This window comes from Macaca thibetana, chromosome 1 (assembly GCF_024542745.1).
Source record: "Macaca thibetana thibetana isolate TM-01 chromosome 1, ASM2454274v1, whole genome shotgun sequence".
Classification (NCBI taxonomy): domain Eukaryota; kingdom Metazoa; phylum Chordata; class Mammalia; order Primates; family Cercopithecidae; genus Macaca; species Macaca thibetana.
Window position 1 is genome coordinate 14,155,546 of NC_065578.1, and position 27,109 is coordinate 14,182,654.

The 27,109-nt window shown below is 53.4% G+C and overlaps 1 protein-coding gene across 1 annotated transcript; it reads left to right on the plus strand.

The window, feature by feature from the left end:
• The first annotated feature begins 453 nt into the window (after positions 1–453).
• On the plus strand, positions 454–12,135 carry LOC126959451 (chymotrypsin-C-like). The gene is made up of 11 exons (XM_050798988.1): positions 454–481; positions 1,090–1,218; positions 1,328–1,405; positions 3,917–3,976; positions 5,815–5,906; positions 6,005–6,102; positions 7,947–8,072; positions 8,913–9,049; positions 10,106–10,251; positions 11,096–11,281; positions 12,121–12,135. The coding sequence occupies exons 1-11, from the start codon at positions 454–456 to the stop codon at positions 12,133–12,135; spliced, it is 1,095 nt and encodes a 364-aa protein (XP_050654945.1).
• Positions 12,136–27,109: the final 14,974 nt, after the last annotated feature.

The following is a 27,109-nucleotide window of genomic DNA, read 5'->3' on the forward strand; positions in this document are numbered from 1 at the left end:
AGGGTGGGCAAGGGTCTGGGGTCTTCCCAGGCAGGGCATGGGAGCTGGAGTTTGGATTAGGCTGGGCATCATTGCCCCCAGGTGGCCAGGGGTGGTACTACAGCAGCTGGGATGCCTGGGGAAGGCAGTGTCCTCCCCATGTGCTAGCCAGGGTCTGAGACTGTACACCACCACCAACTTGGGACTTTCAGTTCCACACTGCCTTTCAAAATGCCTTCCCCAAGGGAGGAACATCTGCATCCCTGACATCCTGTTGGAAAGGGCTTCAGGAACAAGGGACAGGGACGCTGAAAGAATGCACGGTGGCTCACCTGTAATCCCAGCACTTTGGGAGGCCGAGGTGGAAGGATCACTTGAAGCCAGGCATTCAAGACCAGTCTGGGCAACACAGTGAGACCTGATCTCTACAAAATATAATAACAAATCATACTGAAAAGGAAGCACCTTACGGTTATGGCCATGGGCCTCGAGTCTTTGGACCGTGAGAGACCAGTGCCAGCTGTCCCATGCCAGGGCCCTCCACCAAGGGTCTCCGCCTGTCAGGAGTCCCCAGCCTTTGCCTGCACAAGACCCCAACTCCCAGCCCTGGCAGGGAAAGGAAGTTGAGGCGGGAAGGGACCTGGAGTGATCCCAGCACCATGAGAGAGGACTCCTTAAACCCCCCCAGGGCTGGGTACAGTGTCTCATGCCTGTAATCCCAGCACTTTTGGAAGCCGAGGTAGAAGGATCACTTGAGTCCAGTAGTTCAAGACTAGCCTGGGCAACATAGCGAGACCTCATCTCTAGAAAAATATTTAAAACAACTAGCTGGGCAGCTACGCAGGAGGCTCAGGAGGAGGATCACTTAAGCCCAGAAGTTCAAGGCTGCAGTGAGCTATGATCGCGCCACTGCACTCCAGCCTGAGAGACAGAGCAAGACCCTGTCACTCAAAAAAAAAAACCTCCCAGGTTCCCTCCTCTCATTAAGCCTCCCTGCATTGAGTCCCAGCTCCAAATCCCCATGGAACCCCCAGCCTCTCTCTCTGAACTGTTAACCCCTCGATGAATGCCAACCCCTCACTGAGCCCCACATCCCTCTCTAACCCCCAGTGCTTCCATCTGGTTTGGAGGAGAAGCGCTGCCAGCCCCTCAGCTGGCCTCTTAGTGGGCCTCACCCGAGATGTAACAGCTGCCGCCCGAGAGTCCTGTCCCAGCGGCCACAAAATCCCAGCCCCGTCAGTGACACCTGCCTCTTTTCTCAGGCTCTTACCCGCCCCACCCCCACCTTGGCATTGCTCCTTCTGAGGCCCTAGGGCACCACCTGACCACATCCCCCACCCCTTTCCAGCTGCCTCTGCCAAGTCGGCCCTGGTTATTTCTCCAGCACAGTCTGGCCCCAAGTGGCTCAAGGACTTTGAAGTCCTGGGTCCTGGGAGACCCCACTCCAGGCCCTGAAAATCCCAGGGTTCAGCAGTGGGATGGGGGTGGATTCCAGCATTCTCTCAGCCTCGAGGCCTCAGATTCATTCTGGACATGGATTCAGTACAGAAGGAATCCTTTCCCCGCCTGCCCCCATCAGACCCCCACCAGAACCAGTCTCTTCTCACCCAGAACTCCACGCCCTGGCCCATCTCTCCATGGGAGACTATCTCCAAGGACCACTCACCCTGTCCAGCAGGGAGCTCCCCACAGCTGAACGGGTCTTATTATCTGTATGTACCCAGTCCTGTCATGGGGCCTGCACACAGTAGTTGCTCAGTGAATGTGGGAGGAATGAATGAGTGAATGATGTTTTCTGGGTATTCGGTATGTCAGTAACTCACAGCCCCAGCAAACAGTCACTTCTTTAAATATGTGAATTAGGCCAGGTGTGGTGGCTCACGCCTATAATCCCAGCACTTTGGGAGACCAAGGGGGATGGATCACTTGAGGTCAGGAGTTGGAGACCAGCCTGGTCAACATGGTGAAACCCCTGGTTGGTGCCGTTTTACATAAAAGGCCGCTCCCTGTAGATGTCTCAAAACAAGCAAGTTTCCCGATAGCTGAGCAGCCAGCAACCTCCCTCCAAAAAAGGTCAGTTCTCTGTGAACCTTCAGAAAGCTAACAATAACTCTCTTCACCTGCCACCTCATCATCAATCCATTCGGCCATTTCTATGTTTGTGTACGTGTTTGAATGCGTGGCCCATGGCTCTGCTTGGCTCTACACATAACCGAATTCTTTATATGTATTATGTCATTGGCGTGTGCATTTTTGTGGACGTGGAGGAGAGTGTGTGTGCATGTGTGTGCATGTATTTGCCTGTGTGTGTGCATGTGTGTGTATGCGTTTGCGTGAGTGTGTGTGCATGTGTGTGTGCATATGTGTGTGTGCATGTGTGTATGTTGCCTGTTCATGTATACTTGTGAATCCATGGGCATGTATACACGGCTGAGATGCGTGCTAGGAAGTTGCTGTATCTCTGAGTATAAATTAATGAGCTCCTACGAGGAGAAGCCCAGTTAATTCATTTTCCCAGGTTGATCAAGGGACATGAGAGAAACTGAGGCTCAAAGAGGTTGCTCAGGGTCTGGGTCACCCATTCTGTCACTGACTGCGATGGAAACCAGGTGTCTTGCCTCCCGCCTTCACACCCTACTGATTTCCAAGACCGGTCACCTAGCTCAAGCCATGTCACTGCTTATGTTCCCAGTCTCCAGGCTAGAATGACCCTTTGCAAGGCTTGGCAACCAAAAGCCCTGGGTCTGAAGCAGACTGGGCAGTAGCCACTGATAAACCTGTATCATGCACGACCAACCTCCAAAATGAAACACAAAATTCCCCACAGCCTGAAATCCCCAGACACCCCAGGACTGAGGTCACCACAGTGAACAGAGCCCCCAGTGCACATTCCCACTCCCTGTCTGTGTATCTTTCTTAAAACATTCAACCTATTGATTTTTATATAGCCAAAGTAACATATATTTGTTTTAAAAAAGAATTTAAGCTGCGTAAAAATGTGTAAGTTAGAGGCCAGGCACAGTGGCTCATGCCTGTAATCCCAGCACTTTGGGAGGCCGAGGTGAGTGGATCACTTGAGGTCAGGAGTTCAAGACCAGCCTGGCCAACATGGTGAAATCCTGTCTCTATAAAAGGAACAAAAATTAGCCAGGTCAGTGGCACTGGTCCCAGCTACTCAGGAGACTAAGGCAGGAGAATTGCTTGAACCTGGGAGGCAGAGGTTGCAGTGAGCCAAGATCGCACCACTGCACTCCAGTCTGGGCGACAGAGAGAGACTCTCAAAAGAAAAGAAAAGAAAATAGCCTGGCCAACATGGGGAAATCCAGTCTCTACTAAAAATACAAAAATTAGCCGGGCATGGTGGTGGCATCTATCATCCCAGCTACTCGGGAGGGGTGGAGATTGCAGTGAGCTGAGATCACGCCACTGCTCTCCAGCCTGGGCCACAGAGCGAGACTCTCAAAAAAAAAAAAAAAGTGTAAAGTGTAAGTTAGAATCCTCCTTCACCCCCAGATCACCGTTATGAATGGTGAGGTGCCTAGTGCTCTGAACTTTTCTCTCAGGAAATAATTCCTAAGGTGGCCAGTAGGCCCAGCTCCGAAAATGACCTTCAAGGGGAGCTCAGTATGAGTAGAGGGGAAAAGGAACAGAATCTAACCAACCAGGCTGAGGCCAGGCCTTGGGGCGAATGGATCAAACCACATGTTCCAAGGGATGGCCAACCCCAAACGCCGGAGGCTCTGACGGAACTTCTGTCACTCAGTGCTTTGGGCCCTCAGAACTGAGCCCCATCTCCCGCCCAAATTAAACAGTAACCACCCAAGGTCGGGGAAGGGGCCTTATCAGAGCAGGTTTCTCTCCAAGGGGCAGTTTGGCCTTGACCAGGTGACTCACCTGCTCTTGCCTATAAGTGTGCCCAGCCCATCCTGAGGGTCAGCCAGTCCTGAGCATCCAACCACGTTGGGCATCACTGTCCTCGCTGCGCTCTTGGCCTGTGGTAAGCGGTGGGGTGGGGCTGCAGCCAGCAGGCTGTGAGCTCAGGCTGGCCTCCAGGGCAAGGACAGGATGGGGGTGGGGGGCCTCTGCTCTCCAGGTAAGACACTTTGGGGTCTCCTGTGGGTTCAGATGCTACCAACCAGCTGTGTGTCAGACAAGCCACAGCCTGCCTAGCAACTCTGTTTCCACATCTGCAGAACAGGGAAGATGATCTGACATGTCCCCAGTCAGAAACGAGGTGTGGAAAGCAACACATAAGCGTCAGGGACATGAGATGCCTCATCCTGGGTTCACCCCAGGGACCATCGGGACTTGCCATTCCCAGCACCCTCTCTCCTTTGGGGATTCTCCATTCCATCATTTTGGTGGCGTTTTCCCAGATTAGGAGCCCAGGGACTTGGCTTAAATGTCACTTCTTCTCTGCAGGACCTGGAAAAGTCATTTCACCTCTCTAAATCTCACTGGCTTTTTTGGCAAAGGAGAGCACTTAATGAAGAGTCCTTCCAGCTAACAACTACAACAACAGTAATAATAGCAGCTCCTATTTTCTGTGTATTTACTATGTGCCAGGTGCTGTGCTGGGACCCTTACATGTAGGAGCCAATTCGATCCTCAAAACAACCTTAAGAAGTAGGGTCTATTGCCAGGCATGGTGGCTCTCGCCTGTAATCCCAGCACTTTGGGAGGCCGAGGTGGGTGGATCACTTGAGATCAGGAGTTCCAGACCAGCCTGGCGAACATGGTGAAACCCTGTCTCTACTAAAAATACAAAAAATACAAAAATTAGCCAGTCGTGGTGGCGGGCACCTGTAATCCCAGCTACTCAGGAGGCTGAGGCAGGAGAATCGCTTGAACCCAGGAGGAGGAGGTTGCAGTGAGCCAACATCGTGCCATCAAACTCCAGCCTGGGCAACAAGAGTGAAACTCCATCTCAAAAAAAAAAAAAAAGAAAGAAAGAAAGAAAGAAAGAAAAAAAAAAGAAAAGAAAAAGAAAAAGAGGTAGGGTCTATTAATAGTCCCATATTACAGATGAGGACATCGAGGTTCAGTGCGACTTAGTATCTTGTCTGACATCACATGGCAGGTTAGTGGAAGAGGCAGAATTTGAGTCCACGTCTGTCTCGCGGAACAGCACGTGTTCTTGACCGTTCCACACATCTTCCCAGCTATAACAGTGGACTCCGTGCTCTCTCACACACACACCATGATGCAGGGGACTAAAAAGGGACAGAAGAACACAGGTGTACCAGGCACTCGCACATATGCCAGTCACATTTTTTTTTTTTTTTTTTTTTTTTTGAGATGGAGTTTGGCTCTTGTCACCCAGGCTGGAGTGCGCTGCACGATCTCAGCACGCTGCAACCTCTGTTTCCCGGGCTCAAGCGGTTCTCCTGCCTCAGCCTCCTGAGTGGCTGGGGTTACAGGCAGGTGCCACCACGCCTGGCTAATTTTTGTATTTTTAGTAGAGACAGGGTTTCGCCATGTTGGCCACGCTGATCTCAAACTCCTGACCTCAAGGGATCCGCCTGCCTCGGCCTCCCAAAGTGCTGGGATTACAGGTGTGAACCACCGTGCCCAGCCAAACGCTTTCTTTTCTATGTGTTGTCTGATTCAGTCCTCAGGACAAACTCACCGGGTTAGTGTGATTCTTCACATTTCACAGAAAGGGAATACGAGGCCTAGAAACCTGGGTGACTTCCCCCCATCACACAGTAAAGTATCAACCCCATGTCTGCTCAGCCCCAAATCTGTGCTCCTTCCACCTGCCCACCCTCCCACTTGTTTCCCCGTGGGCGGCCAGCCCCACTCACCGGCTCTCCTGGCCTCCTGTCTCCCCAGCCTCCAGCTGCGGGGTGCCCAGCTTCCCGCCCAGCCTATCCGCCCGTGTGGTGGGAGGAGAGACTGCCCGGCCCCACAGCTGGCCCTGGCAGGTAAGCCTGTGTGGGGCTGGGACGTAGAGATAGAGAGCTGGTGGGGTGAGGGTCCCAGGGACCCGCGGGTTGACGCAGCCCTCCCCACCCTCCTGCAGATCTCCCTCCAATACCTCGAGAACAACACGTGGTGGCACACGTGCGGCGGGATCTTGATCGCCATGAACTTTGTCTTCACCGCCGCCCACTGCATCAGGTGTGCAGGGATGGTACCCTGAGACCTGGCCATCACCCGGGGGCGGGAGCCTGATACTCTGCTTTTACTGAGCAGCTTCTCCACACTCCAGGCACTGGGCTACAGAAGCTACTCACATCCAGTAACTCATTTATTCAGTCAAGTATTTATCGTGCATCTATTATGTGCCAGAAACCAGCAGGGAAGACAAAGTCTGTACTCTTGGGAAGCTTATATTCTTGTGGAAGGCAGAGCGGCAGACAATTAACAAGATATAACATCTCAAGTGTTTTAAAAAATAATAATAAAAATAAGGTACTGGCCAGGTGCAGTGGCTCACACCTGTAATCATAGCACTCTGGGAGGCCGAGGCTGGTGGCAGGAGTTCAAGACCAGCCTGGCCAAGATAGTAAAACCCCATCTCTACTTAAAATTCAAAATTAGCCAGGTGTGGTGCCGGGCACCTGTAATCCCAGCTACTTGGGAGGCTGAGGTAGGAGAATCGCTTGAACCCAGGAGGCGGAGGTTGCAGTGAGCCGAGATGGCGCCCATGTATCCAGCCTGGGCAACAGAGCAAGACTCCATCTCAAAAAAAATAAAAAATAAAGTCAGAAGAGGAGAAACAGAATGAGGGGTTCTATTTTTAAAGGGATGGCCAGGGGAAGAGCTGAAAGGGGGATATTTGGCAAATATTTGGCACATTTCAGAGAGCTAAAAGGGTCTGGGCAAAGGCCTGGAGGAAGTGAGGGAGGAAATCATGGGTCTAGGGGAGGGGTGTTCCAGGTGGAGGCAACAGCCACGCAGAGGCTTGGAGAAGAGACCTGTCGGTATGGCTGAGAAGTAACGAGGAAGCCGGTGTGGCAGGGGCAGCGTGAGCTAGAGGAGAGTGGGAGGAGGGGAGCTAGAGAGGAAATAAGTGCAGGTCACTGTCAGGACCTTGGCTTTGACCCTGAGTAAGAGGGAGCTCTCGGAAGGATTTCTGAGCAAAGGAGAGTGGTGGACTGACATATTTTTGTATATTCTGCAAAATATTTTTAATACATTTTATTAAAAATATATATTGCCACATATTTAATTTTATATATTTCATATATAACTTTTTTTTTTTTGGTACAGACAGAATCTCATTTAGTGGTGCCATCATGGCTCACTGTAGCCTCGACCTCCTGAGCTCAAGCAATCCTCCCACCTCAGCCTCCTGAGTAGGTTATAGACCCCTCCTGGGTCCATAAGCACACGCCACCACACATTCCCAGCTAATTTTTCTTCTTATTTTTGTTTGTTTGTTTGTTTGTTTTTTGACTTAGAAGCCCAAACCTCACCACAAGTTTTCTGTGTTTTGTAGAGATGGGGATTTGCCATGTGGCCCAGGCTGGTCTCAAACTCCTGGCCTCCAGCAATCCTCAGGTCTCAGCTTCCCAAAGTGCTGGGATTACAGGCGTGAGCCATTGCACCTGGCCTGGAATATTTTTAAACCCACACCGCTGGGTTCGGAATAGACAGGAGTAGACCAGCGTACAAGTGAGGGGCAGTGAGGTGGATGCCGCCACTGTGCAGGCAAGAGCGGTGTAAGCTTGGATGAGTTTATTCTCACAGCCGCCCTGGGAGTATGTTCCAGTATTGCCTCCCCCTTACAGATGAGGGAACTGAGGCACGAGGCTACACAGCCAGGAGCAGCAAGCTCACAACATGAACCCAAGTCCCTTGACCCCAAGTCCTAGGCCCTTCCCCGTCACCCTGGGAAAGGACAATGGGGACACTCTCTTCCCCTCAAATGAGTCCCATCAAAGCCCCAAGCTCCCTCTCTATCCCACTGGCTGGCAGGACCAGGGGCCACCCTGACCTGGTCCCCTTCCTCTGCCCAGCAACAACCGGATCTACCGTGTGGCCCTGGGAAAGCACAACCTGGAGGTGGAAGATGAGGAGGGATCCCTGTTTGTGGGTGTGGACACCATCTATGTCCACAAGAATTGGAGCTATGACCTGGCAATGTGAGTGACAAATTGCCCATCCCACAGCTGCTGGGGCAGTGTAGAAGGAGGGGTCCCCAAGACAGAGCCACAGAGCCTCTCGCATCCCACACCTGACACCCCATCCTCACCCTGGACAGCCAGCGAATGACTCTCTTACACAAAATGGCAAAATGCTGAGTGGAGACAAATACCCCTTGGATCCCCCTCATTGGCCAAGACTCCCAGGAAGGTCCACAGGAAGGCCCCCCACAGTGTCTCTCCAGAGGCTGGGCCAGGGCTCACCTTTATTGAGTGCCTACTGTATGCCCACATTGCAATAGATACTTTATGTGCCATCTGTTATGTAATCCTAACAACAGCCCTGGACAAAGAACCGAGCCTCAGAGAGGTTAAGAAATGTGTCCCAGGTCACACAGCCCACGTTGTGGCAGAACTAGGAATCAAACCAGGTGTGTCTGGGGTGGCCAGCTTTTATGCCTGTAACATGAACATATTAAAACTGGCATCTGCAAGTGCCATCTTTGGCATTAGAGTTCGCAACTTGCTATAGCCTCTGTTTCAATGGACACACAGCCAGCAGTGGTTTTGAACACTTCCACCCCCACCTCCCTCTGTTAACCCTTTCCCGAGGTGATGACATGTGAGAAGAAGCCGTCAACAGAGCAGGTGATCATGTTAGATGGTGAATCGTTCGTCCCGACATCCCCGAAGGTCAAGAAGCAGCTGGCAGTCAGGAAGTTTGTGCAGGACCCCTGAGCACCCTGGGCCTGACTCCCAACTCACAGCCCGAGCCCCTTAACCTGGACTTGTGGGGCCAGGGTCCTCCTGCCCACTCACCCTCTCCACTTTGGATTCCAGCAACGACATTGCCCTCCTCAAGCTTGCAGAGCACGTGGAGCTGAGTGACACCATCCAGGTGGCCTGCCTGCCAGAGAAGGACTCCCTGCTCCCCAACGACTACCCCTGCTATGTCACTGGCTGGGGCAGCCTCTGGAGTGAGTATCATCCCTGGCAAATCCCGAGAGCCTTCCTGAAGGAAGCAGCATGCCACCCACTTTCCCTTTCTGCCTTCACATTTTCATGTCTTTGTAAACTTTGTAACAATAACAGCTAGTATTTACTAAGCACATACCATGTGACAGACACTAACAAGGGTCTCTGAGAGATGTGGTAAGGTTTAGACGAATTAGAATTTGTCAAGTGCTCAGAACAGCACTTGGCACATAGTAAGTGTAGCATAAATAAACGAAAATAAACCATTTGGGGTGGGGGATGACATCTACCGTATAATATGCCCAAATAGATCCCAGAGGAACTAAAAGGTAAATACAAATCATGAAACTGTGAGATACTTAGAAGAAAGTGCAGATCGCTATTTAGAAAAGCCTGGGAGAGAGGCCAGGTGTGGCGGCTCACGCCTGTAATGCCGCATTTTAGGAAGCCGAGGAGGAACGATCGCTTGAGGCCAGGAGTTCAAGACCAGCCTGGGCAACATAGTGAGACCCTGACTCTACAAAAAAAAAAACAATTTTTTAAAATAGCAGTGTATGGTGGTGTGTACCTGTAGTCCCAAACTACTCAGGAGGCTGAGGCGAGAGGATCACTTGAGCCCAGGGGTTTGAGGCTGCAGTGAGCTGTGATCTTGCCACTGCACTCCAGCCTGAGCAACAGAGTGAGACCTTGTATCAAAAAAAAAAAAAAAAAAGAGGAAAGAAAAAAAGAAAATCTTGGGGTAAGAAAGGCTTTTTAATGTGTGACAGCAAAGACACATGATTGACAACTAAACCCCCATTTTATCCAATTTAATTTCAATCCAATTTAAAGACAACTTAACACTATAGCTTCCTTCTGCTGGCAGCCTGCTCCTGGCCCTCTGGGACCTGGGCTTGCCTCTTGATGAAGGGCAGCTGTGTGGTCTGCACAGCGTCTCAGCCGGTGCTCCCCTGGGTCCCGTCCCAGGCCTCTGCTCCCTGAAGGCCTGGGGAGGGGCGGGGCTGGGCTGGGCTGGGCTGCCCGGCTGCCTCCCTGGTCACTGCTCACTCTCTCCCCAGCCAACGGCCCCATTGCTGATGAGCTGCAGCAGGGCCTGCAGCCTGTGGTGGATCACGCTACGTGCTCCAGGATTGACTGGTGGGGCTTCATGGTGACAGAAACCATGGTGTGTGCTGGGGGCGATGGCATCATCTCAGCCTGCTGTGTGAGTGACTAGGTTCTGCACTTTGTCCCTACTCTAAGTGGCCAAGTGGACATGAGCAAAGGGAGGTGCAATGGACTAAACCCTTCCCCTGGGAGGAGACTGAGCGAGCCCTGGCTGGGCCCAGCAGGCTCAGGGTAAGCCCATCACCGCCCCCCTCTCAGCACTGTGGTGAGAGCATGAGCATTGAGCATGAGTATCTGAGTTCAAGCCCCAGTCCCACCATTTATGAGCTGTGGAACCTTGGGAAGGCCGTTGAACCTCTGACCTCAGTTTTTCCATCTGTAAAATGGAGTTGCAGTAACCACTTCACAGGGTTAGGATTAAATGAGTTTAAAGGATGCAGAAGAGGCTTCACTGAAGTCTCTACACATGCTCCTCCATGCCATTTGCTCCGCCAGTCCAGGGAGACCAGAACCATAAAACATCTAAGATAATCAGGGAATGTCCTGTTTTCACACACAACCCTTTCCCCATTCTCGCCCTCCTTCCCCACCTTCCCAGGCCTCTGGCACAGCTGCCAGCATCCTCACTGCTCTGACTAGCTCACAGAATCTTAGACAAGGAGACCTGAACAGCTAGGGAAACTGAGGCACGGAGAGGAGTAACATCATCCCAAGATCACACAGCAAACCAAGAGCTAGTCGGACACCCCAGGGCCTCCTAGAACAAGGCCAAGGCAGCCCCAAACCACACTTCCTCTGCCTCCCTCACCATGGGCAGGCTGAGACCAAAACCGTCTACTAAGGCTGAGAAACCAACCCACATCCCCCACCCCAACCCAGCCCTGCTTCCCAAGCCTGCCTCTCGGGGGCCTGGTGGCTGATGCCCTCCCGGCCTGGTGCAGGGGGACTCCGGTGGTCCACTGAACTGCCAGCTGGAGAACGGCTCCTGGGAGGTGTCTGGCATCGTCAGCTTTGGCTCCCCACTGGGCTGCAACACCCGCAAGAAGCCGGTAGTCTACACCCGGGTGTCCGCCTACATCGACTGGATCAACGAGGTGGGTGCCGCCTCCACAGCTGTCCCTGCACCGGTCAGCCCCTCCCCCTCACTCGCCCACCCCCTCACTCATTCATGCATTTATTCGTTCATCATTTATTCACTTATTCATTCACTCATTCCTGCCCTTATTCACTCATTCATGCATTTAGTCACTCACTGATTTATGCATTTATTCACTCATTCATGCATTTATTCATACATTCATTTATTCACTTATTCATTCATTCTTGCATTTATTCACTCATTCTTGCATTTATTCACTCATTCATGCATTTAGTCACTCCTGCTGGCATTTATTCACTCATTCATGCATTCATTCACTCATTCATTCATGCATTTCGTCACTCTCTCATTTGCTCATTCAGTGATTCATTCATGCACTTATTCACACATTCACTCTCTCATTCAAGAAATATTGGTTGAGTGCTTCCAGTAGCAGGCCTTAAGTTGGGTCCCAATAAGGAAAACAGTCATCGACTCCTCCATCCATCCATCCACTGCCTTCATCAAGCACTTATATCCCCATCCAGGTCCCACACCAGTCTCCCCCAAAACCTGACCCTCTGAGGCTATGGCCCAGCAGAGGAGAGGGATGGTGTGGATGGCCATTATCATCTTGAGAGTAGGGGAACAGAGGGTCACCCTGGGCTGGGGGCTTCCCCACTGGGGACAGGGTGTGTTGCAAGACCCCTTTGCACAATGGCCTGAAATGCTGAGGGGCTCAGACCCTTTGGACAGGGATAAGGCTGGCATGTGAAGGCTGGGGGCCGCCGGCCATGCCCCCATGGACCTACCCTCCGGACAAAGCCTTGTGCTGCCCCAGAAGGTGGCACAGCCCTGAGTCCCTCACACTGTTCTCTGCTCCTCCAGAAAATGCAGCTGTGACCTGTTGCTGGGAGCGGCGACAGGGAGTCCCTGCAAGAGCAATAAACTTCCTTCTCCCGGGGCTGCCTGGATCCTTGATTTGCGCGGCCACTAACTGCTGCTTCCCAGCTCTCTGGGGCTGCCCCTTTCCACACCATGCAGCCAAAGAGAGACCCCACCCAGCCAGTTTCCCCCACCCTGCATTAGACAGGTGGGAAAACGGAGGCCCGGAGAGAGGGCCAAGGAAGGAGCCTCCTGGGGCATTAATGGGAGGCAGGGGGCTGGGGGTGGAGAGCCCAGGGAGTCTTGTGTGAAGCCGGAGGGGATGGGAGTTAAGGACACATCAGACGCCTTCCCCACTCCATCTCACAAGCTGTGAACAGGGGAGACGCTGATGAAATCACTCGCTTCTCTGATCCTACCTCCACCGAGGGGCCTGGCAGGTCCTCACGGCCCCCAGCTGCAGGTGGAAGGCAGGGTCTCCCCAAGAGCAGCCTCCCCCAGGCCAGAGAGACCACCCCACAGGAGGATGGCCAAAGCTCAGGGACAGCCACTCCTGGGGAAGGGGCTCCCCAGCCGGGACCCCCCCAACCCACCCCGCAGCACAGACTCCGCATCTGCTGTTGGCAGGGGCTCTCTGCTTTGAGACGTGTTTAGTGAGCCGGCCCCTGTGTCCTGCCCTGTGCTGGGCATGGTGAAGGTAAAGGAAGAGGAGGAGACCCCAGCATCACCCTCAGGAGACACACGTTTGAAGAAGGCAATGGTTCCTACAAAGAATCACAGTGGTCAGAGCTGGATACGCTTTCATTGCATTAGACAGGTGGGGAAACTGAGGCCCAGAGAGAGGAAGGAGTTGGGACAGCCGGCAATGCCTGATCCAGCAGAAGAGAGTTCTCCCGAGGCTGACAAGAGGCCAAGAGGAGCCCGAGATGAAACAGACCAGTGTCCAGGGAGGGACATGGCAGGGGGATCAGACCCTGATGATGAGGGTGGCCAGAGATGAGAGGGACCCAGTGTCCAGGGAGGGACATGCCAGGGGGATCAGACCCTGGTGATAGGGGCCTCTGACCTGGCGTGCTCCTGGGATTGTCCTGTTCTATGGAGGTGCCCCCAGCCCACCCTCTGGACCCCTCGCTGGAGAGCCCTCGGCTGCAGCTGCTCAGACTGGCCCAAGAGTTCTCCTTTTTCTCCACCAGACTTTGTCCCCTGGGAGTGGGGACCATGCTGTGACTCCCACACCCCAGTGATGCCAAGGCAAGTCTCAGGAAAGACTTGACTTACTCGACAAGCAGTGGGGGCTACAGGGAGCCCAACACCACCCAGACCCAGGAATCCAGGATGGGGGGACCCCAGCTGTGCAGGAGACAGACCAGTAAATAGATCATTAAATTCCCTGGTATACATTTGAAAACAGAAATATGGACCGGAAGCAGAGAAACGGGACACTTAAACCAGTGTCAGCTGGCGGGAGAAATCCAGGATGGCTTCCTGGAGGTGATGATGCCCAAGCTTGGTCTTAAAATTTAACTAAAAGGTACCCAAGTACAGAAGGCAGTCCTGTTTGCTTAATCCAAACTTCACTCCCAGTTATCCTCTTCTTTTTGAGATGGAGTCTCACTCTGATGCCCAGGCTGGAGTGCAGTGGCACGTTCTCGGCTCACAGCAACCTCCACCTCCTGGGTTCAAGCAATTCTCCTGCCTCAGCCTCCCAAGTAGCTGGGATTACAGGCACACACCACCACGCCCAGCTAATTCTTTTGGGTTTTTTTAGTAGATATGGGCTTCACCATGTTGTCCAGACTGGTCTCAAACTTCTGACCTCAGGTGATCTACCTGCCTTAGTCTCCCAAAGTGCTGGGATTACAGGCGTGAGCCACCGCGCCTGGCCCTTTATTTTTTTTTATAGAGATGTGGTCTGCCTATCTTGCCCAAGCTGGTCTCAAACTCCTGGGCTCAAGTGATCCTCCCACCTCAGCCTCCCAAAATGCTGGCATTATAGGCGTGAGCCATGGCGTCCAGCCTCATTTACTCTTTAATAATCTTAAAGGTAGATGTTAGGAAGAATAACTGGTTTTTAGTATCATAGTAGGCGTGTATAAAGTGCTTCCTGTGGACCAGCCTCTGTGCTAAGAGTCTGCTTATATCGTCTCTTTTAATCCTTGCCTCCATCCTGAGATGAGTTCTTTGATCTCCATGATGTAGATGAGGAAACTGAGGTCTGTGGAGTTAGATGACTTGACCAGGGTTATCCTGCCAGCAGATGGCAGAGCTGGGGTTTGGACCCAGGTCAGTCTCAGCACAGTTGACGTAACCACAAACCCTCAAGGCCATCTTCAATCAGGTTGACCCTGGAACCTGGCTGATCCCCTGCACTAGACCACATCAGAGCCCAGGGCACAGGGCAGATGGCCACTCTCCAGGAGTCTCTTGGGAATGGCCTCCTCCACGGCTACCTCTGGGGGCTTCACCTCCCACCCCACCACCTGGCCTCTCGCAGCCCCAGTCACCTCCTCTTGGTGATGGACTCTTTGGCACCACAGCCAGCTCCTATATTGTCCCCCTGGGGGCCCGAGCCTGCCCTGGATGGAGCCCAGCCCCAGTAATTGATTGGCCCTTGATTGATAGAGGCGGCCGTTCAAATCGTGGTTTGAGCTGCGGCCCAGCCAGGCCTGGGAGCTGCCAAAGACAGAGGGATCCACAGCCCACGTTTCCATCCAAGTTTGGACACTTTATCTGCACTTCCTCTGAAACTGAGCTGCCCCTGGCTGCAGAAGAAACCCATCCATTTGAATAGATAAAGCTGGGGCTGAGAGAGAGAGACATGGGACCCAGAGGCTGGGACCTGAACCCCTGACCTGCTGGTTAGGGGGCTGGTGGCCCCACCGATAACAGCCCTTCTGACCTAATCCGGACCTGGAGGATTGCTGAGCACGGGGGTTGTAAAGAGAAAGCGCTGCGCCGTCAGGAGGTTAGTGGAGGTGATTCAATCTTGTTTTAGTGGCGTCGACGGCCATTTATGCAGCTAGCTCTGTGTGCTGGGAGCTGTGCTGAGTGCTTGACAGGGATGGGCTGTCATTCCTCACAGTGGCCCATGAGGGAGGCCCCCTTGCAGCAGGGTTCTCAGCCTCAGCACCACTGGCACTTGGAGCCAGGTCATTTTTTTTTTTTTTTTTTTTTTTTTTTTTTTTTTTTTTTTTTTGAGACAGAGTCTCACTTTGTCACCCAGGCTGGAGTGCAATGGCACAATCTCAGCTCACTGCAACCTCCTCCTCCTGTGTTTAAGTGATTCTCCTGCCTCAGCCTCCCAAGTAGCAGGGATTGCAGGTGCTTGCCACCATGCCCAGCTAATTTGTGTATTTTTAATACAGACGGGGTTTCACCATGTTGGCCCGGATGGTCTTGATCTCCTGACCTCATGATCTGCCCGCCTCAGCCTCCCAAAGTGCTGGGATCACAGGCGTGAGCCACCGCGCCTGGCCGGCCAGGTCATTCTTTGTGGTGGGGCCACCCTGTGCGCTATGGAGCTTCCCTGGCCTCCACCCACCAGATACCACCGGCACCCCCCGCCCCAGGTATGACAACCAAAAACATCTCTAGATATTGCCAGATGTCCCCTGGGGGGCACATGCACCCCAGCTTAAGAGATGCTGCATTTTGTGGCTGAGGAGCCCAGGCAATTTGTCTCCAGAGCCCGATTGTCATCGCTGACCTTCCTGGGAGCCCAGGGTCAGAAAGCGGCAGGGGCTTTGCTTTCGTGGGGGGCACTGAGGAGAGTCCTCGTGACTTGGCTCCGGAAAGACTGAGTCCCTCACCAGGTGCCCCTGCACAGCGCCGTGGTCATGTGGCACCCGCCCAGCCCTCCAGCAGGCAGCAAACAGGGTCCAGAGGTGACAGGAGAGGCCTCCGCTGTGTCCCCAGAGCCCCTCCAGCTCCAGGTAGAGGCTGGACTGCAGCAGCTTTGGCCTGCCTGACCCTCTGAGTCCCCACCTTCTACTGCCACAGAGGTGGCCACTGCCCACAGGGGCCGCTGGCCCATCCGCCTCCACCCCAGCCCTCACCCATCAGTGGGACAGAAGGCCCCAGGACCCTGTGTTCCCTCCAGGAATCCCAAGACCCATCTTTTCTGTGCTGCGTCACTTCCAACTGAGAGGCGACAATGTGCTAGCAGCCCTCACTGTCAGCGCCTCCTCAGCCTCGGCGTCCACTCTGGCGGCACTGGAGGAGCCCTTCAGCCCACCACAGCACCGTGGGAGCCCTTCAGCCCGCCACAGCACCGTGGGAGCCCCTCACTGGGCTGGCTGAGGCCGGAGTCGCCTCCCTCTGCTTGCGGGCAGCGTGGAGTGAGAGGCGCGGGCGGGAACCGGGGCTGCGTGTGGCGCTCGCGGGCCGGTGCGAGTTCCGGCAGGCGCAGGCGCAGGCGCGGGCTCGGCGGGCCCCGCACACGGAGCGGCCGGCGGGCCGGCACCGCCGGCCCAGGGCAGTGAGGGGCTTGGCACCCGGGCCAGCAGCTGCGGAGGTTGCGCCAGATCCCCCAGCAGTGCTGGTCCGCTGGCGCTGCACTGAAATTCTCGCCGGGTGTAGCTGCCTCCCCGTGAGGCAGGGCTCGGACCTGCAGCCCGTCAAGTCTGAGCTCCCCTAGGTGCGGTGGGCTCCCGCGCGGCCTGAGCCTCCCCAACGGGTGCCGCCCCCTGCTCCAAGCCGCCCAGTTCCATTGACAGCCCAAGGGCTGACGAGTGCAGGCGCAGCTCCGGACTGGCGGGCAGCTCCGCCTGCAGCCCCAATGCAGCATCCACTGAGTGAAGCCAGCTGGACTCCTAAACCGAATGGGAACTTGGAGAACTTTTATATCTAGCGGGAGGATTGTATGTGTACCAATCAGCACTCTGTATCTAGCTAACCTAGTGGAGACTTGGAGGACTAGCACTCTGTGACTCTGTGTCTGACTCAAGGATTGTAAAAGCACCAATGAGCACTCTGTGTCTAGCTCAAGATTTGTGAATACACCAATTGGTACTCTGTATCTAGCTAACCTAGTGCAGACTTGGAGGACTAGCACTCTGTGACTCTGTGTCTGACTCAAGGATTGTAAAAGCACCAATGAGCACTCTGTGTCTAGCTCAGGATTTGTGAATACACCAATTGGTACTCTGTATCTAGCTAACCTAGTGCAGACTTGGAGGACTAGCACTCTGTGACTCTGTCTAGCTCAAGGATTGTAAACGCACCAATCAGAACTCTGTCAAAATGGACCAATCAGCTCTCTGTAAAATGGACCAATCAGCTCTCTGTAAAATGGACCAATCAGCTCTCTGTAAAATAGACCAATCAGCAAGATGTGGGTGGGGTCAGATAAGGGAATAAAAGCAGGCTGCCTGCGCTACCAGTAACAACCGAGATCAGATCTACTCTTTAAGTGTGGAAGGTTTATTCTTTTACTCTGCAATAAATGTTGATCATTCTGGCTGAATGCTGTGTTTTTGAGCCGTTAAACTTATTGCGGAGGTCTGCAGCTTTACTTCCGACGCCAACAAGACCATGAACACACCAGGAAGAATGAACAACTCCAGACACGGTGCATTTCAGACACGGTGCGTTTAAGAACTGTAACAGTCATCTCGCAGCTCTGCAGTTTCACTCTTGAAGACAAGAAGAACCCAAACCTACCGAAAGGAAGAAGCTCCAGACACATGAACGTCTGAAGGAACAAACCCCGGCCATACCATCTTTAAGAACTGTAACACCTACAAGTGTCCGCGATTTCATTCTTGGAGTTTGAGACCAAGAGCACACCAATTCTAGGGACACAACCACTGAGACTCACTGGCTTGCGAAGTATTTATATCCCTCGCAAAAATGCTCCCTTCACACTCCAGGCATTGTCTGTGTTCTGCAGTGGCGCCAGGACATGTGGGGGAGGGACTGGGCACAGCAAATGGTGCAAGTTTATGAACCCAGGAGACCTAGTCTAGAGACCCAGCTCCTTACTGCTGTGTGATTGTGGGTGGGTCACTTAACCTCTCTGAGCCTTGGTTATAAAATGAGGTTATTAAAAGTATTAAGTAAGTAGTTTGCAGCGTAAAGACACATTTCAGTACGTGGTTGCTATTAGGTGTTCAAAGTACACTTACCTAGAGAAGGTGAAGAGAGCTGGGGAGCCTGGAAAAGGTGCACAAATGAGACATTCATTCAGAAGCTCAGGCGTCCAAGACACAGAATTCTGGGACACAGGTCCCTGTGTTGTGCTGCTGTCACCAGCACTGTCACCCAGCCAGTTCAAGGCCTTAGGGGCTGCACAAGGCAGCTTTAGGTGTGGAAAAACCCATTTTGGCTGGGTACAGAGGCGCACGCCTGTAATCCCAGCACTCTAGGAGGCTGATGTGGGAGGGTTGCTGGAGCCCAGGAGTTCCGACAGCAGCCTGAACAACATACACCACATCTCTACAAAAAAATACAAAAGTTGGCCAGGCATGGTGGCATGCACTTGCAGTCCCAGCTACTTGGAAGGCTGAGGTGGGAGGATTGGTTGAGACCTCCTTAGGAGGTAGAGGCTGCAATAAGCTGTGATCGCGCCTGAGCAACAATGACACCCGTCCCAAAGAAAAGCCCATTTTACCAACACAGGGATCACTCTCCCCAGCCCCCATCTTGTCTTCTTCCCACTCTGTTCCCAGAGACCAGTAGGGCAGGTGTTTGGTTGATAAGAGAGCCTAGCTGGGCAAACAGCACCTGGCCCTCTTTCACCAGGCTGTGTGCTCCAGGAACCAGTGGTGCCTTCCCAGCCAGGGAACAGGCAGAGAGGCCACCTAGGCTCTTACTACACAGAAGCCAGTCAAGAGGGACTTGCCTCCAACCCATCCCTGTCTCTGCCAGGTTGTGTTGGTAGAAAAAAGAAAACCTGAGTGTGCAGGGCGGAGGGGAGTCATCTCTATCGCCTGATGCTTGTTCCTGGCTTTCCTACCCCTCAGCCAGTCTCCGCCACTTCCTGCAGGCACTGCGCCACACTTCCCTGAACACACCCAGGCCGCCTCCTGCCACCTGGCCGTGCCTCCTGCACCCCTCGGAGGTTGCAGTGAGCCAAGAATGCGCCGTTGCACTCCAGCCTGGGCGACAGAGGGAGATTCCGTCTCAAAAAAAAAAAAAAAAGAAAAAGCAGCTGTAGCAGGGAGACCCCCCCAACATACACCATCCAGCCCTGACCCCTCACCCCCATACCCCCACAGGTCCAGGCCATCAACGTGTCCAGCCGCTTCGAGGAGGAGATCAAGGCGGAGCAGGAGGAACGGAAGAAGCAGGCGGAGGAGATGAAGCAGCGGAAAGCGGCCTTTGAGTAGCTGCAGTCCACGTTTAAGTAGCGGGGGCTGCACCGACCACCCTGCTCCGGCCCCAGCGCGGTGGGCGAGGGCGGCGCATGGGAGGCCGAGCCTGAATCGTTGCCTCTGTCTGACGGGACCACTACTAAAAACCTAAAATGTCTGTGAATGGAGCAAGTTCAGGGGTCTCACGGAGGTGGCCCGGCTTCTCCCCGCTCCCTTCTGCTCTTTGCGAGGCCGCGACACCGGCTCCCTGCCTGGCCCGGCCCTCCCTGGCAATCCCTGGGCTGTCTTGCACCCCTGACTGCCCCGCAGTCTGCTCCAGCACTGCCCCTGGCCCAGCTCGTGGCACTAGGTCCCTCCTGGACCCATGTGCCTGCCCACCACCATCTCCATCCCCCCGACCTGGGAACCCCTGCCCTCCTCCAGCAGGCCGCACCGCCCCCGGGGCCCCCTGCCAGCCCCTTCCCAGACTGGGAGACAGCAGAAGAGAGAGAATAAGGGCTGCCCCCACAGAGTGGGACCCAAGGGGCTTATTGGAGGCACGAGGGGACCCCTCCCCAGGGGCTCTTCCTCCACCTCTGCCTCTTCCATCTACTGAAATGGGAGAGGGTGTGGGGAGCTTCTGTTCTGGTGAAGGGACCTAGGCCCCCAGCATCCCATGCTGACTTGGAGACCCCCAGATCTCTGGGGCCCAGCCAGGCAGGGGGTGGGGGCAGCTGTGCCAATCTACGTCACACGCCCATCCCCTGCCGGGCATGCCGTGGGATCCTGGGCAGGGAAGGCTCTGAGGGTCGGAGACACCGCTCCTTAGCACCCACGCAGAACAACCTGAGGGTCCCAGGGGGCTCTGGAGAGAGTGGGGTGGGAGGAAGACTTGGCGCCTTCCTAGGGAAGGAAATGAGCGCATCATCCTGATTCTCCGAGAAGTGTCCGAGAAGTGCTTTAAGTGTGTTTGCATGCGCCAGGCGGTGGGCAGCGGGGCCCTGTCCAGCCCTTTCCTGCCATCCTTCCCCAAGTGATGTCCACTGCCTTGCCAGCGACCTGCCTGTCATGCCCGCCCCAGTTAGGCCACAGCTTCCCACGTGCTTGCTGACATACGTATGCCTGTGTGTGGTGTCTGTTGCTGTGTCGTGAAACTGTGACCATCACTCAGTCCAAACAAGTCAGTGGCCCTCGAGGCCACAGTTATGCAACTTTCAGTGTGTGCCATAACGGCGTCATTGCTTTTTAAACACGATAACTCTTTATTTTAGTAAAATGTCCCAGGAGTCCTTGAACCTACGCGGACTTGCAGAGGTTTTATTTTTTGGCCTTAGAATCTGCGGAAATTAGGAGGCACGGAGCCCAGCGCAGCAGCCTTGGCCCCGGATTGCGTTTGCCTTAGCGGATATGTTTATACAGATGAATATAAAATGTTTTTTTTTTTTTTTTTTTAGACGGAGTCTCGCTCTGCCGCCCAGGCTGGAGTGCAGTGGCCGGATCTCAGCTCACTGCAAGCTCCGCCTCCCGGGTTTACGCCATTCTCCTGCCTCAGCCTCCCGAGTAGCTGGGACTACAGGCGCCCGCCACCTCGCCCGGCTAGTTTTTTGTATTTTTTACTAGAGACGGGGTTTCACCATGTTAGCCAGGATGGTCTCGATCTCCCGACCTCGTGATCCGCCCGTCTCGGCCTCCCAAAGTGCTGGGATTACAGGCTTGAGCCACCGCGCCCGGCCTAAAATGTTTTTTTCTTTGGGCTTTTTGCTTTTTTTCCTCCCCCTTCTCACCTTCCCTTCCCCGCCCCTGCAAAAAAAAAGGGGGGCTACTTGTTCATTCTATGGTACAATTATTTTTTTAACTAAAAGAAGATAAAATTCTATATTCTTATGTGTGTATGGTTCTTGATGGTGAGTGGGCAGGGAAATGACAAGGTCACTAGGTGTGGGGACAGTGGTGTCAGAGCCTGGGAGGAGAGGGGACCCGCCCCCGTGGAGGAGGTTGGTGTTGGATGCACAGACGCTGTCACCAGGCACCAGTCTAGGCGCTTTGTGTCTATTAACTCACTTGAATCCTTGCAACCAGCCCATGCAAGAGGTGATATTTTTACTCCTCTTTTGCAGAAAAGAACAGTGACGTGGCCGGGCGCTGTGGCTCACGCCTGTAATCCCAGCTCTTTGGGAGGCCAAGGCGGGTGGATCACCTGAGGTCAGGAGTTCAAGACCAGCCTGGCCAACATGGTGGAGCCCCATCTCCACCAAAAATACAAAAATTAGCCAGGCGTGGTGGCACATGCCTGTAATCCCAGCTACTCAGGAGGCTGAGGCCGGAGAATTGCTTGAACCCGGGAGGCAGAGGTTGCAGTCAGCCAAGATCGCACCATTGCACTCCAGCCTGGGTGACAAACAGATTTATCTCAAAAAACAAAACAAAACAAAACAGGGAGGCCTGGAAAGTCTCTCAGAGACACACAGGCGAGTGGGGCGGCAAGAGGCAGGGCCCAGGCTGTGGAGGTCACAGCTCGCAAACCTACCAGGTGAGCAGAGAGGAGGGGCTGCCCCTCTCCACAAGGCCACATGGTGGCCAGCAGTGGCATTAAGGCCCTGGGAATTATGGCTTGTGCACCCCAGAGACCCCCAAGCACACCTGCCAGGGAGACACCCAAAGTCTTCCACAGGCTGGAAAAACCCAGGGGTGATGGGGCGGACACCAGCAGCTCTCTGTGTGAGGCTTTAGATACATCAGGTCCCCACTGGGTCTCAGTCTCCCCATCTATTCCATGCGAGTATGGGCAAGGGTCTGGGGTCTTCCCAGGAGGGTGTGGGAGCTGGAGTTTGGATTAGGCTGGGCATTGTTGCCCCCAGGTGGCCAGGGGTGGTACTACAGCAGCCGGGATGCCTGGGGAAGGCAGTGTCCTCCCCACATGCTAGCCAGGGTCTGAGACTGTAAGCCACCACCAACTTGGGACTTTCAGTTCCACACTGCCTTTCAAAAAGCCTTCCCCAAGGGAGGAACATCTGCATCCCTGACATCCTGCTGGAAAGGGCTTCAGGAACAAGGGACAGGGACGCTGAAAGAATGCACGGTGGCTCACACTTGTAATCCCAGCACTTTGGGAGGTCAAGGTGGAAAGATCATTTGAAGCCAGGAATTCCAGACCAGTCTGGGCAACACAGTGAGACCTGATCTCTACAAAATATAATAACAAATCATACTGAAAAGGAAGCACCTAACGGTTATGGCCATGGGCCTCGAGTCTTTGGACCGCGAGAGACTAGGGCCAGCTGTCCCATGCCAGGGCCCTCCACCAAGGGTCTCCGCCTGTCAGGAGCCCCCAGCCTTGGCCTGCACAAGACCCCAACTCCCAGCCCTGGCAGTGAAAGGAAGTTGAGGCGGGAAGGGACCTGGAGTGATCCCAGCACCAAGAGAGAGGACTCCTTAAACCCCCCAAGGCTGGGTACAGTGTCTCATGCCTGTAATCCCAGCACTTTTGGAGGCCGAGGTAGAAGGATCACTTGAGTCCAGTAGTTCAAGACTAGCCTGGGCAACATAGCGAGACCTCATCTCTAGAAAAAAAATTTAAAACAACTAGCTGGGCAGCTACGCAGGAGGCTCAGGAGGAGGATCACTTAAGCCCAGAAGTTCAAGGCTGCAGTGAGCTATGATGGCACCACTGCACTCCAGCCTGAGAGACAGAGCAAGACCCTGTCACTCAAAAAAAAAAAAAAAAAAAAAAAAAAAAAACCCAGGTTCCTTCCTCTCATTAAGCCTCCCTGCATTGAGTCCCAGCTCCAAATCCCCGTGGAACCCCCAGCCTCTCTCTCTGAACTGTTAACCCCTCGATGAACGCCAACCCCTCACTGGGCCCACATCCCTCTCTAACCCCCAGTGCTTCCATCCGGTTTGGAGGAGAAGCGCTGCCAGCCCCTCAGCTGGCCCCTTAGTGGGCCTCACCCGAGATGTAACAGCTGCCACCCAAGAGTCCTGTCCCAGCGGCCACAAAATGCCAGCCCCGTCAGTGACAGCTGCCTCTTTTCTCAGGCTCTTACCCCGCCCCACCCCCACCTTGGCATTGCTCCTTCTGAGGCCCTAGGGCACCACCTGACCACGTCCCCCACCCCTTTCCAGCTGCCTCTGCCAAGTCGGCCCTGGTTATTTCTCCAGCACAGTCTGGCCCCAAGTGGCTCAAGGACTTTGAAGTCCTGGGTCCTGGGAGACCCCACTCCAGGCCCTGAAAATCCCAGGGTTCAGCAGTGGGATGGGGGTGGATTCCAGCATTCTCTCAGCCTCGAGGCCTCAGATTCATTCTGGACATGGATTCGGTACAGAAGGAATCCTTTCCCCACCTGCCCCCATCAGACCCCACCAGAACCAGTCTCTTCTCACCCAGAACTCCACGCCCTGGCCCATCTCTCCATGGGAGACTATCTCCAAGGACCACTCACCCTGTCCAGCAGGGAGCTCCCCACAGCTGAACGGGTCTTATTATCTCTGTGTACCCAATCCTGTCATGGGGCCTGCACACAGTAGTTGCTCAGTGAATGTGGGAGGAATGAATGAGTGAATGAATGATGTTTTCTGGATATACGGTATGTCAGTGACTCACAGCCCCAGCAAACAAAACAGTCACTTCTTTAAATATGTGAATTAGGCCAGGCATGGTGGCTCACGCCTATAATCCCAGCACATTGGGAGACCAAGGGGGATGGATCACTTGAGGTCAGGAGTTGGAGACCAGCCTGGTCAACATGGTGAAATCCTGTCTCTACTAAAAATATAAAAAGTAGTCAGGCGTGGTGGCTCGTGCCTGTACCCCCAGCTACTCAGGAGGCTGAGACACAAGAATTGCTTGAACTCAGGAAGCAGAGGTTGCAGTGAGCTGAGACTGTGCCATTGCACTCCAGCCTAGGCGACAGAGTAAGACTCTGCCTCAATAAATAAATAAATATACAAGTTAATCCAACTTCAAGCCCTGACCCCTCCCGTCACAGGAAATCCGCCCTCCCAGGGCTTCCGTCTGCAGATGTCCATAGGCCCCCTGGGGTACTTCTTCAGTCTCGGTGATCAAGGCCAGAAAATCAGGTCAGCCAACCCAGCGTCACCACCGTAACTTAGGCAGTTTGAGCCACTGCGATCATGGTGTCACCTGACTGGCTGCTCCCTGAACCAGGCCTGGGGTCAGGAGGGGCTGGCACCAGCCACGCATGTGCCCGGAGGCAGCTTCTACACCTGTCTACCTTTTTCAGGAAGAGCAAGTTTCTCCTGACTGCCCTGGGACACAGCTAAAGGCACCTCCAGGGCCCAGAGAAGGTGCTCAGGGGGATCCACAGACCATTCCCCAAACTCTCAGCCCTTGGGTCATCTAGAACCTCACACAAGGAGGGGCCACAGGGCCTGGAACCCATAATAGCTTTAGGGGCACACAAAAATATTTTGATTTCTTTAAAATCAGTAGGAAAAAAATGAAAAGGATCCAAACTGGATTGCATTTTATAACTATATAATAAAACATTATTTTTATTATTTTTTGAAGGAAACATAATTTTTCATTTTGTTATGTTTTATTTTTTGGAGCTGGGGATCTCTCTATGTCAGCTAGGCTAGAATGCAGTAGCACGATCATAGCTTACTGCAGCCTCAAATACCTGGCCTCGAGCAGTCCTCCTGCCTCAGCCTTTAGAGTAGCTGGGACTACCGGCCTGTGCCACCACATCCAGCTAATTTTTAAAATTCTTTTAGAGACAAGGGTCTCACCATGTTGCCCAGGCGGGTCTTGAACTCTTGGCCTCAAGAGATTCTCTCACCTCAGCCTCCTGAGTAGCTGGGATTACAGGCACGAGCCAGCATGCCCAGCCAGTTTTTAATATTTTTTTAATCGAGAAAGGGACCCATGAAGGCAAAAGTACTCAGTGACCAAGTCCAGTCTCAAACTTTCTCATAAGAACCAGAAAACAACAATAATAATAGTAACAGCAAACATTTACACAGTTCTTACCATGTGCCAGGCACATCTTCCAACAGCCCTAGAGGGAGGTACCATTTTCTTTCTTTCTTTCTTTTTTTTTTTTGAGATGGAGTCTCGCTCAGTCACCCAGGCTGGAGTGCCATGGCACAACCTCGGCTCACCGCAACCTCCGCCTCCCAGGTTCAGGCAATTCTCCTGCCTCAGCCTCCCGAATAGCTGGGATTACAGGCACCCACCATCACGCCCGGCTAATTTTTGTATTTTTATACAGACAGGGTTTCACCATGTTGGCCAGGCTGGTCTTGAACCCCTGACCTCAAGTGATCTATCTGCCTCAGCCTCCCAAAGTGCTGGGATTACAGGCGTGAGGCACCGCACCCGGCCGGAGGTACCGTTTTCACTCTCACTTTACAAACGAGGAAGCACAGAGAGGTCAAGTCACAAGTATAAGGCCAGAGAGCTACGAAGCAATAGTGCTGGGTTTGGTTCAACCCTAAGCAAAGCACTTACCATCCGTCTTCAGCATCTGAAACAGATTAAGGGCAGCCTCAGTTCTTTCCAGGGACAATTGTTTGGTGCCGCCTTACATAAAAGACCCCTCCCTGTAGATGTCTCAAAACAAGCAAGTTTCCCGATAGCTGAGCAGCCAGCAACCTGCCTCCAAAAATGGTCAGTTCCTCTGAGAACCTTCAGAAAGCTAACAATAGCTCTCTTCACCTGCCACCTCATCATCAATCCATTCGGCCATTTCCATGTTTGTGTACATGTTTGAATGCGTGGCCCATGGCTCTGCTTGGCTCTACACATAACCGAATGCTTTATATGTATTATGTCATTGGCGTGTGCATATTTGTGGTAACGGAGGAGCGTGTGTGTGCATGTGTGTGCATGTGTGTGTGTGTCCATGTGTATGTGTCGCCTGTCCATGTATATTTGTGAATCCATGGGCATGTATACACGGCTGAGATGCGTGCTAGGAAGTTGCTGTATCTCTGAGTATAAATTGATGAGCTCCTATGAGGAGAAGCCCAGTTAATTCATCTTCCCAGGTTGCTCAAGGCACTTGAGAGAAACTGAGGCTCAAAGAGGTTGCTCAGGGTCTGGGTCATCCATTCTGTCACGGACTGAGACGGAAACCAGGTGTCTTGCCTCCCGCCTTCACACCCTGCTGATTTCCAAGACCGGTCACCTAGCTCAAGCCACGTCTCTGCTTATGTTCCCAGTCTCCAGGCTAGAATGACCCTTTGCAAGGCTTGGCAACCAAAAGCCCTGGGTCTGAAGCAGACTGGGCAGTAGCTACTGATAAACCTGTATCATGTACAACCAACCTCCAAAATGAAACAGAAAATTCCTCACAGCCTGAAATCCCCAGACACCCCAGGACTGAGGTCACCGCAGTAAACAGAGCCCCCAGTGCACATTCCCACTCCCTGTCTGTGTATCTTTCTTAAAACATTCAACCTATTGATTTTTATATTACCAAAGTAACATAGGTTTGTTTTAAAAAAGAATTTAAGCTGCGTAAAAATGTGTAAGTTAGAGGCCAGGCACGGTGGCTCATGCCTGTAATCCTAGCACTTTGGGAGGCCAAGGTGAGTGGATCACTTGAGGTCAGGAGTTCAAGACCAGCTTGGCCAACATGGTGAAATCCTGTCTCTACAAAAGGAACAAAAATTAGCGAGGTTAGTGGCACTGGTCCCAGCTACTCAGGAGACTGAGGCAGGAGAATTGCTTAAACCTG